The sequence below is a fragment of the Pteropus alecto genome, unplaced genomic scaffold (genome assembly GCF_000325575.1).
Source record: "Pteropus alecto unplaced genomic scaffold, ASM32557v1 scaffold76, whole genome shotgun sequence".
In the NCBI taxonomy this organism is placed as follows: Eukaryota; Metazoa; Chordata; class Mammalia; order Chiroptera; family Pteropodidae; genus Pteropus; species Pteropus alecto.
In genome coordinates this window covers 27,537,348-27,553,317 of record NW_006443138.1, presented here as the reverse complement: position 1 = coordinate 27,553,317, position 15,970 = coordinate 27,537,348, and the positions used below count along the sequence as shown (strand labels likewise).

General features: G+C 43.5%; 1 protein-coding gene across 2 annotated transcripts in view; it reads left to right on the top strand.

The window, feature by feature from the left end:
- Nucleotides 1-15,970, top strand: part of PRMT8 (protein arginine methyltransferase 8) — a 177,731-nt gene that overhangs the window by 143,594 nt on the left and 18,167 nt on the right. For both annotated transcript variants that reach the window (XM_006923851.1, XM_006923850.1), the window contains exons 5-6: nt 10,342-10,484; nt 11,102-11,189. In XM_006923851.1, the coding sequence (XP_006923913.1) occupies nt 10,342-10,484; nt 11,102-11,189 (231 nt within the window). The remainder of the gene's footprint in view (nt 1-10,341; nt 10,485-11,101; nt 11,190-15,970) is intronic.

Genomic DNA, 15,970 nt, shown 5'->3' with positions numbered 1-15,970 from the left:
GAAGGTTGGATTTTACTTGATGTAGGGAGAGTTTAACCACAGTAACAGAGGCAAAGTGGGGAGTGTGGGTCCAGAGGGAGGTGGATTGGTGGTGAGAAGCCCCTGCTTCCGTTTTCTCAATGAAGAATGAGACAGTCATTGATGGAAAAGACCAAGAAGGGAGGGATGTATTTTGGAGGGAGATGAGAAGGAAGGGAATGGTCTTTTATTGGGGGAAAGAAGGGAAGCAAACACTCTGGGCTAGTGGAGTGATGTATTTTGGAGGGAGGGATGTATTTTGGAGGGAGATGGCTGGGGGGGTGATCAGCACCTGTTAGTGGTGTGTGGACATAGATGAACACTGTTGTCAGTTCTCCCTGTGTCTAATTTTTCTCTTACTGTGCTCAGCAGCTTGGGTGTGATTAGAGAGGAAGGATGACTGGGTTGGGGCTTTGCTGAGAGGACACAACAGATGGAGGGAGGAGCCAGAGCTGTGATAATAACGTACCATGGAATCTGAGCTGGATGTGGAAGGAAGTGAACAGTGGAGGGAGTGGAGGTGAATGAGTGAAAGTGAAGAAGGCTAGGGGTAATGGGTAAGCAACAACCTTGGGGGCCATGTGCAATGCCAAGACCCAGAGGCTCTTTCAGCCGGAATCGGGGAATGCTGCTCAGATACTCCCGACCTCTGGCTTGGCATTCAGCCTCTCTTGGTTCACTCAGGAGGCCAGATCTCTTCTATACTTGACCAGGGCAGAAGGGATAGAGAAATGACTTCTCTATTCAACTACTAAAGATGGAAAAAGAAAACAGTCAGTTCTTCCTCTACAAGAGAGACAGTCTGCCATCCATGCGTTTTCTCTCACCTCCCTTTTATTAGCTCTCTGAAATGGGACAAGTGGTTCTTCCATTTAACAGATGCAGAAACCGAGGATAGGAGATGTAGGGCAGTGTTTATGTTGATGTAGAAGCTCAATGAGTGCCTGCCAATTCTGAAAATGAAAATGTAAACCTTTAGAGGGGAGGGTGGGTGCACATAGATGGAAAATCAGATTTCCTCTCGAGGTTATTGAATCTCAGCCCTGGGCCCTATGAAGCTCTCAAAGGACATTTTGACCACCTCCTGCTTCTGCACAGATTTCCCTTGCACAGTAATTCCTGCCCTCAGAGGGTGCCCAGCCCCTTACTCTTCCTCTGCCTCTAAGGTTGCTGGCTCTTGGGGCCTGGAACTGCAGCTCCCTGGGCTCATCTTCCCACTCTGGCTTGCAGAGGGCTACTGCCTTGTGCTGTTGGCAGCAGAGTGTGGGGGTGGGCCCAGAATGGGAGGAGCTAACAGCAGCTGAGAGGTCTCTGACTTTCAGGAGGAGGGCAGTTTGGCTCTGAACACTTGCCAGGAAAAATTGCACAATTCCTAATTACCCCTTCTGGTTCACATCTCATGGCTCCTCCTCACTTCCTCTGCTTCAGACTCTTGTAACTTTTAAAATTCCCTTTCTCTTCCTTTGCTTTTCTTTCTTTTAACCTTTGAAACATTCCATTTTACAAAAAAGGTGCGAATATAGCCGGGGTTTTTTTTTTTTTTTTTTGAGCCATTTGAGAGTAAGTTGTTGACATGATGCTTGTCATCCCTGAATACATTAACGTATGTTTCCAACAAGCAAGGGCACTGTCCTATACAGCCACATGGCAGCCATCGAAATCAGGAGGCTAACATGAATACATTGTCATTATCTAGTGCTCAGATCCTAGTCATGTTTTGCCAGTTGCAATCACATCCTTCATAGCAGAAGGATTCAGTTCTAGATCACACGTTGCATTTAGTCGTCATGTCTCTTGTTTCCTCAGCTTTTGTGGCCTTTGACGCTTGAAGATCACAGGCCAGTGTTCCTTGGATGTCCCCCAGTTCGGGTTGTGTGACTCTTCCTCACAACTGAGTTCAGGTGACTTGCCCTGCAGATATACCACAGATGCACACTGTGTTCTCATGGCTTAGTAGTAGGTGGCATGCAGTTTTGATTTGTCCCATTTCTGACAGCATTTACTTCACTCACGTGGTTCAGGCGACGTCTGCTAGGCTCCTCCACAGTAAAGTTGCTCTTTTCCCATTTATAATTAGTAAGATTCTCTGGGACAGGTACTTCGAAATGATGTAAGTATTTCATTCCTCCTCATTAATTTCCCATTTTATTCAATAGGTTATATCTGTTATTATCTGTACTTACTTTGATACTCAAATTGCCCCTGATTTGGTCACTGGAAGCATCTTCAGACCTTTTGATATCTCCTTCACTTTTTGTGAGCTTTCTTATTTTTGGCACAAATGTTTCAGGTTTGTCTTGTACTTTCCAGGCCTCTCTTTTAGCATTAGCCATTTCTCCAGCAAAACTTGCTTCCACTTATGGACAATGGCATTTAGAGATGAGGATCAGGGCTAGGCATGCTCATTTATTTTAGGATGCTAATGGTCCCAGTCTGTCTCAGTGGAAAAAACTAGAGAATGTGGGTGTGTATGCGTGTGTGTACATACACACTTACATAACATGTATTTCTACATCTGTCTATACATATTTGTTAAGTATCAGTTCACGTGACACCTCCACTTCTAATCCAACACCACAGTGTTTACTCTAGCTTTATCTCCCTCTCCATATTTATGACTCCTTCCTCTGATGGTGAAAAATCTGGCTCTTGTTATTCTAAATATGTTTACTTATTGGATCAATCCCTTTGTGTGTCAACAATTTTCCATTATCAGCATCTCCTGCCTCATGCAGACACTTCTATCACCCAGTGCTGGGCTCTGATGCCCTATGCCAGGCAGTGTCCTGCAAAGGTACCCTTCCCTCCTTGCTCAGGCTCCAGCTGGCAGAGGCACCTCCTGGGTCCCCAGACTTCACCCTCAAACACCACGGATGCTCTGCTTACCTTCTCCAGCTCTGACATACTGTGCTGGGCTGCCCTTACCCACTCAAGCCTCAATGGGACTGTTGTGGTATCCACACCCCACCCCTCCTTGGGCCCAACCCACCTGATGGCTTTCAGATGGAATTGTTCCATGCTCTGTATGTTGATGGTTCAGATTTGATTACTGAGGTAAAGTCCCAAGAAAGACAAACCATTGCCCCCAAGTGAATAGCCACCCCTGAGCCTCATACTGGTTCTTGTTCCTCACATACATTGTATCAAGGAGGAGAGAACTCAAGGCCAAGGGGCCTTTATAAGGCAGAGTTGTCTTCATCTCTTCCTCCCCAGGGGCAGCAACAGTGGTGTGGAGCCAGTGAGGCCACCCAGGGCCCCGTCGCCACACAGCTCATCCAGCCTTGGCATGTGTACTAGAAAGAGGACAGCTTGACTGCACAAATGCTTCCATGGAAATGCTTTTGAAATGCTGCGTCAGCCAGCATTTGTGTGGGTCTCAGGAGTGTAGGTGTAGAGACATAAATAACAATACAGGACATAAAATACCTGCCACCCAGAATCAATCAATCAATCTCTCTCCCTCTCCACCTCCACACAGCTCCTCAGGATGGATTATTCACATGTAGACACACTGCTCCACGAAGCCCCCCGCAGTGGCTGTGCAGTTCTCACATGGCTGCTTCCACAGGCATGGCCCCCACACGTGCTCACAGCCTCCTCTTTGACTTCGGCTCTGACAACTATTATTTCCTCTCTTTCCCCGCCGAGGAAACCAGTGGGCTGCTGAGATGCTTAAAAAGGTAGATTCATTTGTGAAAGTTGACATGGGAGCTCAGGGATCGACACAATCTTTATAGTTCTAGAAACAAACAAACAAAAAAGTGTAATCTTTTTAATTCTCAGAAAACTAAAGGAAAAAAAGTATGCCCCTCCTTTCTCTTCTCCTGGTGCGTGTCCTGAAGTATTCACGTCATGGATGGAGGAGGCCTGAGCATAGCATGACAACAGAGTGGCAATGGACAGAGGGTCCTCTGCAATGTGGTGGAAAGGAGGGCTCTGCCAAATCACTTCACCTTTCTGAGCTCTGCTAGCTTTCCGTCGATGCTCGGCTTGCAGGGTTGCTGGGAGATTAGAGATAATATGTGTAAGGTGCCTACTCCGGGGCCTCATGTGTAGTAGGAGCTTAGAAAGCAAGAACTACAGGTCCTTTCAGGCTTAATGTTCTATACTTTGCTCCTTGCTGGCCACACATTCCAAGCTTTTTATAGATGGTGCTTGAATTCTCTGCTCCTGCAGCATTCCTCTGCATTCTGCAGTCTTTCCATTCTGGGATGAGTCCTCTGTCAGGGACCTTACCACCAGCCATCTGAGAGCCGTGATTGTAAAAAAGCATTGCCTTCCACTGAGGTGGATTCTGTCCCCCTGAGACCTTCCCAATGCTTTATGTCTTTTCTTTGGATCCGGACAGAGCAAGAAGATTTCTTCACATGATTGCTCTCTTTCCACATCTCCACGCTACACACCCCCAGGTTCTTTACCCTTTGTGTTGATTTGAGTCACCTTTTCTTCTGGCCATGTCTCAGAGTATCTCTCACCCTTAGAGAGTCATGCTGAGAAATAAACACAGCCAGGCAGCTAGAGGGGTCCACATGCTGTACTTGTAACAATGCACCTCCAGTTTCCATTAGCAATTGTGGGAAAAGCCATGTCACACTGGCACTGAGCTAGAATCATCTATAATATTACTGCCAACCTGTATCTGCTCAGTAGATGTTTCGCATACAAACTGAGTCCCACTTTTTATTGATGTTAAACTTCATGTTATTCGATTCAGCCCTTCCTTAAGAACAGAGCATTGCTCTACCTGGGTCACTGTTCTCTGCTTGGTGTTAACTGCATATTCGATAGGTGCCCTGGGGTGAGTGTGGAAGCTCCTTCAGGCTTGTCCACGTTAAACTCTTAATCAGCTCCTTGGAATACATTTAGGTAGCCAGTTGTGAATCCACACAACAATTTGTCACCTTCTCCATGAAGATGCCATGGAGGTAAGACCTTGTCAAACTCACTTTCTGTGTCTCGATTTCCTCATCTGTAAAATGGGAATCATGGTGGCAGATACTTCACAAGTTTATTGTGAGGATTACGAAGTTACTGTATGTAAAACCGTGGTGTACCGGAGCAGGCCCTACAGGCTCCTGAGAGCTGATTGTTTACTTTTCAGTAGATTTATGGAATGGATGAAGTCACTTTGGTGGCTTGAAATTGGCCACAGTGGGAGTATTTATACTACAAAAACCAGCAAATGCAAAAATCAGGGCTTCTTACCTGGACAACCAGTTGTTAAGTATCTATCAGTGTTCGGTGGGTGGTAAGCAGCCAATAGATGTTAACTATTGCTATTATTATTTCATTTATAACTTGATTAATAACCCTATCAAACAAAGAAATGAGATGAATCAGCTATAATTGTTTTTAATGACCTGTACTGATGGTTCCTGGAAGTTGTTTCTTCCTTTCCTGGGTACTTGTGAAGCAGCCCATTAACCAACTTGGGACGAGGTTTCCCGTACTCATTCATTCAAGCATTATTGTGCCACACTCTAGGCCCTGTGCCAGGCATGGGAGAGTCAGTGGCGAACGGGACAGATAAGAGATTTGCTCTCATGAAGCTTACAGTCTCACAGAGAAGGCAGACATCAAGGCAAGTGAACAAACAGCATCACGATAGAATTAAAATCATGAAAGTACTTAGAAAGAAGCACGATAGAAGAGCTGAGAAAAACGGGGCATCCACTTTCAACAGGTGGTGGTAGAGGCCTGCTAGAGTTGCTCACCCTGCCTTCTGAGAGCTGATTCTGTGCCTCTCTTCCCAACCCTTTCTAGAGTGACATCATGACAGGAACTGAAATCAGCCATCTTGGAAGTATTTACACCACTGACGTTAGCAAACGCTACAAATCAGGGCTTTTCCCCTCTCCTGGAGCCTGTTGTTAAACATTGAACAGCACAGCTCTTGGAGGAGAACTCTTTTCTGAGAAGAGGGGCACTGAAGCAGAAACCCGAGAGACAGGGAGAGGCCAGCGTGCCAAGAGTGGAGGGAAGAGTGTTTACCCAGAATCTGCCAGTACAGATTCCCTGAGGTAGGAAAAACTTCCTGCCTGTCCCATGTAAGTGAAACCTGGCATGGTTTTTGGAATCCCTGAGCCTTCTACATTCCCACTGATTTTAACCACTTTGTCCAGTACCATTTCCTTCTTAATCTCTGCCCCCTTAGCCAAGCCCACAAAATCATCTGCCTGTGGCCAATGTATTGGGGAACTCCAGGCTGCACAGTGCTAGGGTTTTAAGTGATCAGTGGTAACTTAGAGTGGGAGACGAGTCTTGGTATGCTTTCGATTACCCAAGTGTTTGTCCAGCCAGTGCCCAGGGAAGGAGAAATGCCAAGCAGGATTGCTAGCCAGGGAAGGACTCTGGCCAAAGCTGAGAGCTCCAGCTGAGCAGACAGGGCCCTCAGCCCTCAAGAGAGCCAGAGCTTGCTAGGACATGAAGCTAGGCAGATATTGCACTAGGTACAAGGCAGAAGCTCAAGTCCCATGTTCTTGGGTGAATAGAGGATTTAGGAAGAGAAAGGGGAACCATATTTAAATTTCTACTATATTGAGTATACATAGTGCCCAGGGCTCATTTATGCCACTCAAGCTACAGGGTCTGTCTTCTGCAGGATACAGTCCAAGTACCACCAGATATGGAGGGTAAAGATGTTTATGTTCTCTTTCTCCCATCACTAGTGGCTCAAGAACGGGGCTGGGTCTGACCTTGTAACAGAGGTTTATCCATGTACCTGGACCCTGGAGAAGACAAAGATGGGAAACCCAGGCAGGGCTGACAACAGGGAGGTTGATGGGTTTTACCTCTGTGATGACTCTGCCTCTCCTCACCCTACCAAGCAACCTGTCCAACTTCCAGAGGAAGAATGGGCTGTCCTCGGGCTTTTCTGATTTCTTTTCTCCCGCCATCCCAGGCACTTGCTTGGTGTCCACAGCAATCTCATGATGTAGGTGAGTTGGATATTGCGACCATCTGCAGATGAAGGAAAGAAATCTCAGGGAGGTTGGTGACCTGTACGCAACAGGCCTAGGTTTTGGCTCCACCTTTTGCCTCTCTAAACTCCAGTTCTCTCATCCGGCACATGGAACAATGAAACCAACCACACAGGTTCCTGTGAGAATTATTGAGATAACACGTGCAATCATTCTTCAAGTTGCTATTCAGATGCTAGTAATTTTTTACCATCAGGATTGGAACTAGTTCAAAGATCTTTTGTCTCTGAATCCAAAATCCTTTTTTCAAAATTACTTGTTCATCCATTCATTTATTCATTCAGTAATGATCTTGGAATATTTGTGAGGAGTCAAGTGCTCTACTAGAGCCTGGAAATAGGAAGCTAAAATAGACAACTAAGAGGAGGAGACCTCAGGCTCGAGGGGAGTCAGGCCCCAGAAGGTGTGTGGCAGGTGGTGTGGTTATCGCTAAAATAGGTGTGTGAGCAGGGTGGAAAGGGTGGCAAGTGACTGTGCCGAGGAGGGTGGTGGCATCAGAGAAGTTCCGCTACCTTATGCTAGGCTCCCAGTCCTCGCACTTTTGACCCTCATGCCCACTCTTTCATGGGACACGATCCTCTCTGGGAAAGGGTGAGGACTCAATAATGGGGAGACCACTCATATCCTGCGGGCCCTGCTGACTCTGTTGAACACAGTGGAGACTCAAATAAGATCAGGCTGGCCTGATTGGTTTAAGAAAAAAAACTGTCAAACAAATGACCATGAATCAGAATGACTAAATTTATGTGATAACCACTCAAGCCAAAAATAAAAAAATCCCACTAAAAACAACCCCCACCCCCAAAATCTGAATGTCAAATTTGCAAACATGAAGTTACAGGGAGAAAATCTCCCAATTTGGAGTTTATCGCTTCCTGTTGTGCATTTAGTTATGATTAATCATTCTAAAATCTACGAGCAAGAGTCCTGTCATTGCTAGTTGAAAAAACCTTCCATCATCCTTATGGAATAAAAATATAGCTCTAGAGAGTGACTTCAATACAACCTTGAGTTGACACAGTTTTTGAAATGTGGGGTCCAGATTGAGCATGGGGCTCTGCAGCCCATGGCTGCTCGGAGCCTTGCTGTCAGTGGCTAAGATCCCCTTGCCGTGGAGCAGGGATGCCTGTGGCTATGCACGCCCACATACTCTCTTGAGCCAACACAATGCTGTACATTGGCCAATAGCCCCTAATTAAATGCCATATACTCCACTACAAGTGGTAGCATTTTGCAGATTGGGAAATTGAATCTCGTAGTTGAAGTAATTGTTGGTAGTGACAATAGAAAGCAGGAAGGATACCCCTCGATGACTCAGGCAATTGCATTTGGGTCCATAGAAACATGTAGCCTCCTTTAAAAAAATCAGACCTGAGGAGTTGGTGCAAACTAGGGTCAAACTGGATATTGAAGGCACTGTTTCTTTATTGATCTCAGTTATTCTCACCAATCATACTTGAGGAATACCTTACACATACTCAATACATATTTGAAAATCAAAGCATATTGGCGCTGCAAAGGATCTTAGGGATTTTCAGCTTAGAGAAACTCCCCCCACTGCCTTTTTTTTCCAATGAGGAAATTGAGGTCCCCCAAAAGAGAAACTATTTAAACAAGGTTAGTTGTCAGCTGGTACACGAGCATAAATTGTCTGCCTCCAGGACCCCAGCATAAGATTGTGCAGGTTGGGCACTACATAAAAGCAATGTGTAAGTGGATGAATGGGGTCCAAACTTTAGTTCACAACTGGGCTGGAGGGAAGTGTATCTTTTTTCCTTCGCAAAAGGAACATCTACTCACCAAGCCAAGTGGGAGCCATGGCTGCTCTGAGAAAAGTTTATATGCAGAAGGGTGATGTTAAGTGAGCAGAGGTCCAGACCATTGAGCGTTTTATAGGGTTAATTGATTCCTTCTGCCTTATTATAAACAGAAAGTGTGCAATTTTTGCTGTTCTGTGATCTACTGTATCTCTATATGTCAGTATCTCTCTCTCTCTTCTAGCTTCCTATCATCTTTTGGACCCATGTTGATCAGGGGATAGCAGCAAATAGATACAAGGGCTGGTACAGAGAATAGGGAGAGCATTCACTCACTCTGGGGGGGGGGCACTCATTCTGAAATTCAGATTCGGAGCAAATGTTTTTTTGTTTTTGTTTTTGTTTTTTACTCCTGGGTACAGGCCATTTTTCAGTTTTCCCAGCAAAGCTTAGCTGTTGTTTGATTTTTCAGAAGATGATACAGAAAGAGAGTTTCAGAGCATGAATATGTGTAACCTTTCAGAGGAACTGTTCAGATGGAACCAGCCAACCAATAAATCACCCTGTCAATTTCACAGCCGCATCTAAGAGAGCTTTTGCTCTGATCTTTGCAACAAATACAAAAAGAGACTCCAAAATTAGGTGTACATGTATGTCAAATGATCGAAAACCCAACTAAGAAGTTTCTCCTGCCACAGAAGGACCAGAAGGTCTTGAAAATGACTCATGAGCAGAGACCATGTAGAGCTGGGGCTTTATCCTCACCCTTTCCCCTTCACCTTTCTGTGGGCTGGCCAACAGTGGGGGAAATGCCAGGTGCCGTTTACCTTCTGCTGAGCTCCGGCTATGAGCCAGACACCTTACATACATTATTTTATTTCATCAGTACAACCACGTGCTAAGTAGGTGTCACTTTCCTGGGTGTTCTTTGAAGAATTGGAGTTTGGTTTGATCAAGTAACTTGTGGAAAGTCATACAGCTAAATAATGAGAAGATCCAGCACTTAAACCCAGGTTTCTCTGACTGCAGAGCCCATGCTCTTGTCAAAACATCAAGTCACCTTCCTCATGAACCCACTGGGGGACGAGCCCTCACTGTGAACAGATGTAAGAATAGTAGAGGAATCAACTTGCACCGCTTCTTTGGGTTTGAATAATCATGGGCGCCTAAAATGGGGGATGGGGGCCATGAGAAGAGTGTTAGAGTCATGGCACATCAGACCTGGGCTCTATTTTCATGGCCCCCATGTGACTGCTCTAAGCTTTGATTTCCTTAGTTGTAAATAAGAATAACAATAAAGTGTATACTTCATAGAATTGTTTGGAAGATTACATGATATGGTGCATGTCATGGGCTTAGCACAGTCTAGAATATAGTAACTGCTCAATACATTTAGGGAGAAAACATGAAAGTAGCTTTCAGTTCTCTTCACATGGTGAAGAGCATGGTGAAGAGTAAGGTTTGTCTCATCCTAAAAGTAGAATCAGAACAGGGCTAAAACTTGTAGGTCTGGCCTTGATGTGGGGTGCTCACAGTTCCCAGTTAGGATCCTTGCAAAGTATGGTCTTGGGGTTCTTATTTTCCAGTCATTACCATATTTAAGGGTAAAGTGGAAGAGGTGGAGCTGCCTGTGGAGAAGGTAGACATCATTATCAGCGAGTGGATGGGCTACTGTCTCTTCTATGAGTCAATGCTCAACACAGTCATCTTTGCCAGGGACAAGTGGCTGGTAAGTGTCCTGCATGCTGTCCCCTCATTGGTCTGCTGGCTGTCTTGCTGCTCTACTCCTGGCCTATAACCTAGGAAGAAAATGAAGACTTAGGATAGAAGGTCACCTCTTCTAGGTCCCCTTGTTAAACCAAACTCGCTTTAAGGGACATGAATGATCATCCCTGGGTCCAACATGTCTGTCATACATTCTTCTGTAGGTCTGACCTTGCTTTTTTTCACTGTAGTTGATACCTATATTATGTGGCCAAGACAAAAGTCTATTCTGATCAATAAGTGCTTAGGATTGCATGGCTGCCAGAGAGCCGAGTGTGCTTCTGATCTCGGTTTCTCCAGGCTAAGAGGTCATACCATCTTCCACTCTTCCTCATTGGACTTATCTTCCCCCAACCTCATTTGCTCTGTTGATTCCACATGGGTCCCTCAATTTCTCCTTGCTCCAAAATATAAACTAAGCACTGCCATCTAAGCCCTAACCCTGGCCAATGTGACAGTCTCCTGAATGAGAAATGCTGGCAAGGGGATGCTTGTCTGGTGACTCTATGTGCAGTTCAAAATGTGATGTCTTTGTCAGGTGAATAGATTACAAGACCCAATTTCCCCACAATTCATCAACAGAAACCTGGAGGGCTTATGTTTCCAGACCGGGCAGCTTTGTACGTGGTAGCAATTGAAGACAGACAGTACAAGGACTTCAAAATCCATTGTAAGTCACCTTTTTGTTCTGGTTTTTTTTTTTGTTTTGTTTTGTTTTTTGATTTATTTGTTTGGTTGGTTGGGATGGGTTCTTTTGCACATTTGGGGTTGGAGGCACTTTAGTGGGCCTGAGATGATCAGTCTTACGAATATACTGCTATGTCTGTGGAGTTCACCTCTGACCTTTTATGAATTTTCTCTGTAAATGTTTTCCTCTAGTCCCAAGGGTAGGGGATCTACAGAGAGAGAATAAGCAACATGGCTGGTATAAGATAAATGTCCTGGGGTGAGAGAATGAATGCAGTGAGAATGGAAAATGAGTAGAAGCAGGAGAAGCTGAGCTTTTGCAAAGAATAGCATGCCAGGTGGCTGGAAATCAGCAGGGTTGGTTATCCTGAAAGCCCACTACAGGGGACAGAAATGGCAGGTGTCTAGCCAAGCCAGTCATTCTGATTCTTGCCTTCATACCACTCGAACTTATCAAAATGATATCTATTCTCTTCACATTAAGTAAAATATGTATTCTTCTCCGAGGTTCTTTTGGGGAACTGATGGCATTGGGGGTGAGGAGAGATGGAGATTTTGTATGCACACACGTGTGTGTGTGTGTGTCTCTGTGTGTACTCATATCCAAATCTATATTTACAATGCTTTATCAGCTCAAAATTTGTCATCTTACAAAAAAAAAAAAAGCCAAAAATAAAACCACACCTCTTCATCATTTTATCTGGTCCAAAAAGGGCTGTTTTGTTCTACTTAATTAAGGGTGACATTTCTCAATGACACAAGTCTGGTCCTCAGTGAGATTATACCAGACCTTTCTAACCTTTTGTAAGGTTAGAAATGGCCACATCTCTGCAACCAGAACTAAACATGATAAAGGAGCAAAGAACCCCTCACATATGCAAAGTGTACATAATCCGGCCCAAAGCACGAGGCAGAAACTCCAAAAGTCGAATGGACTCAGCAGATCTGGGGGTCCTGCCGCTCTAGTGGTTAAGCTCTATTTGGCAACATGACTGTGAAGGGGTCACAGACTGAGCAGATGGGTAAATATCTCCTGCCCTGAGAGGCTGAGATTCAATATTTTGGCAAATTGATGCACACAATTGCCAGCTAATAGTTGTTGCTGCTGCTGCTGAGATCTTGGCTGAACTGTGCTATGGAATGTGTACTTTTGTGTGTGTTCACACCCTTCTGGAAATAGAACATCAAAGCATGAAGTTCAGAGCCAAGTTCAGGAGAAGACAGAAATGAGACAGTTGTTTGAAATTCTGTGCCCTTTGCCTCCACCCAATCTGGTATCATTTCTAACATTTGGTAAGGATTGAGAAGTACAGTGGCCTAAGTTAGATGATTATGTTTTGAAGTCTGCCAATCCTGGGTTCAAATCTAACCTGGGTCACTGTGAGCAAATTATCTAACATCTCTGAGCCTCTGTTAGAGATAATATTGCCAATCCTATAGACCTGTCATGAGGATTAAGTGAGATGATGTATATCAGAGGACATAACAGTTCTTGGTGCTATATGGCACAGAATGCTCTATTCTCTGAATATGTCACTAAGTCCCCTTCTGCTCGCGACTCTGGCAAGCGATGCTGACTGCCAAGCTTGCTGGCCTCCAGTGGCTCAGAATCTAGGACAGATGTACTCTCACGGTAGTTTGCAGAAACAACTCAACAGTGAACATTGATCAAATGTATGTATAAATAGGACACATTTTGCCCTGGAGCTGCATCATAATGCTGCTTTTGGAGTTCTTGGTGTGTAACTGTGCTGAATAGTGTTTTTCTTTTTTTTTGTTGTTCGTTTTTTGTTTTTTTTTGGAGATACACACACACACACACACACACACACACACACACATTTGAATAGCGTTTTGAGGAGAACCTTCAGGCGTATTCTTCATTCTCACATGCACTTAAATATTTATTGAGCTCCGACCCCGGGCACAGCTCTTTAAGAAACTTCCTCGTGGTTTAAAAGCAAACATACCTTACCCTCCTTCCTTCCCTGTATTGTGTTCAGAAACCTCTGTGCACCTTGTAATGAGCCAACTGGGGCCAGAAAAGAAGTCAGTGGACCCTGAGAGGCATTAGGGGTAGTACTGCTACTCAGATGCTAGCCCAGGACAGATGTGATTCAGTCCTGCGCTGCTCGTTATGAGTTTCATAGCTCTAGTGAAAGGAAAAAAAAATGAAAGTCAGCCCCATTTTTCTTGTGGAATGCTTGCTCTGGAATATCTGTCCACAAAAACAAAACAAAACAAAACAAAACAAAACAAAACCAGAAACAAAAATTAAACACACATTTAAAATGTATTTAAAATACTGTTAAGTTTTCTATTTAAATGTTTTTTAAGTGATCTGTTTTTGTTTTCTGTAAAGGAAGCAAGCCCATTTAGAAATCTTTTTCAGATAAATGAAGATTTTGGTTACTATGAGTTCTAAATCATAAGCAAAGCACAAAGGCTGCTGGTTGCTAAGGGGAAAACTGTAAGCAAGTTTCAGTTGACTCAAGAACCCACTGAAAAAGAAAAATCTTCAAGAGGGCAGGAGAGTGAGACATGCCTAGTCTCTTTCAGAAAATAAACTGTTAGGGAAACAGCTTCCTTTTCTCTCCTCTCCTCTCCCCTCCCTAACTTTCCTTTCTCTCCTCTCCCTTCCTTTCTCGACCACATACAACATGGGAACACAAGAATGAGTGAAATATAGAATCTGCTCTCAGTTTGCTCACCAACTACTAGAGAACATAGAAAATGAGACAAATGACTGGCATGTGCTAGGCTCACAGTACATATTTTGTTGAGTTATCGAATAAGTCTATGAATGAAGGAATAAAAGTAAACCAGCAGAGGACTGTGCAAGGGGTAGTGTTTACCCCCGAGAGAGGAGCAATACTTTAAAAAAATTTCCGCTACGAAAGAGATTTATAGAATCTCAAAATTAGAAGGAAACTTGATGAGTATTCTGTTTGATTTCTTACCCAATACATGAATCTCACCCAATACATGAATCTACAAACTGCAGAGAATCAGAAGGATGGACCCAAGCTTCCTGGCTTATGAGAAGATGAAAAGAAAGTACCTCTGTTGACCCAGTGGTGCCTGTAACTAGAATTTCGGAGGGCAGGACCTATTGGAGGGCTCAGTAGCTGTCCATGGGTTTCTCCTCCACCTGTACCCCCAACATGCAGAGCTCTAGTCTATGGCTCTGGCCTATTTTATACAACGAGTGGACTTTTTTCCTGGGAGCCTAAAATATATAAAACCATTATAGAGACATTTCCTTCTGTCTAGAGGACAAACTATAAATGATACTTGGTGGCACTTGTTCTCTTCTTCTCTGAGGCAGTCTCATTAGCAGAGAAACTCAAGTTGCTGGGGTCAGGAAGGGAAGAGAGGATGTAGTTACAGCTCTCGCCAATGAGATGTATAATTTGTTCTCCAGTACTTCATATTTCTTTTTCTCCAGCTGCTTTTGAGATTTTCTCTTTATTTTGATATGTGTCCATTTGACTCTGGTGTGTCTAGGTGTGTTTTTCTTTGTTTCTACGGGGTTCTATGAAATTTTTGGATCTGTGGACTGATGGTTTTATTAATTTAGGAAAATTTTCAGCCCTTATCTCTATAATTTTGTTTTCTGCCTGATTCTCTTTCTCTTCTTTAGGGACTCCATTTACAGATATATTAGATGTTGTTTGATACTGTCACATTAATCTTGGATGCTCTTTTTTTTTTTTTCCCTCATTTTCCTCCTTATGTTTAAGTTTGGATAACTTTTATTGATCTGTTTTCAAGTTTTTTATTATTTCTTCTGATGGGTGTATCCATTCTGCTAAAAAGCTCATTGTCTCTGATATTGTGATTTTTATTTTTAGCATTTCCTTTGGCTCTATTTTATAGTTTCCATTTCACCAATGAAATCTTGCATCTCCCATGCATGTTTTCCCATTAGATTTTAAAACATGTTTCGTCTAGGTACTTTAAAATCTCTGTTAGATAATTCCAATATCTGAGCTATCTCTGAGTCTGATTCTATTGACTTTCTTTTTGGTGATGGGTCGTAATTTTTCTTTTTCATGTGCCTTGTAATTTTTTATTAATGCTGGAAATTGTCAGAATAATAGAGACAGGTGAGTAATATTTATGCCCAGAAAAGAATATCTTTTCCTCTGCCAGGCTATTAAAGCAGGGATTTGAGATCATCTAGTCTGTACTGATGGTAGGTCTGGGCTTTGTTGTTGCTTTAGTTACATTCATTGTACCATAGTACAGTTCTTCTAAAGAGTTTGTTTTAATCCATAAATAAAAATTCACAGATCCTTCTGATGTTATTTTTTAATCACCAGAAAATTTATAACAATATTTTCTGGTGGCTAATGGCCCTTACTCCACATTCACTTATCAATGGACAAGACAGAATTGCAACAAAAAATTAATCTGCTTGATTTGTGCTGTCTCCTATCCCTGTTCCACTTATTTTGAAGAAACTCATGTGAAGGGAATGGTCATCAGAAAGGAAAGGAAAATATCTGATGTCCTGGATGAGCTGTCTCCCGATGGTTGGGTAGTTTAGCTGGAGAGAGCAGAATTGAACTAACCCCTGAAAGTGTAACTAAAACATCTGACATTCTGAAGCATTATAGACATTAAATATTTGGGAATGGATTTCAGTTTTAAAAGCATTATCTGTGGTCCTGTATTGTGCTAGATGCTGTGCTATAGGTGCTGAGGATATAAGAGAGGGGTCCCATGGCTGAAAGTAGTTGGAAAAGGCTTCACAAAAAC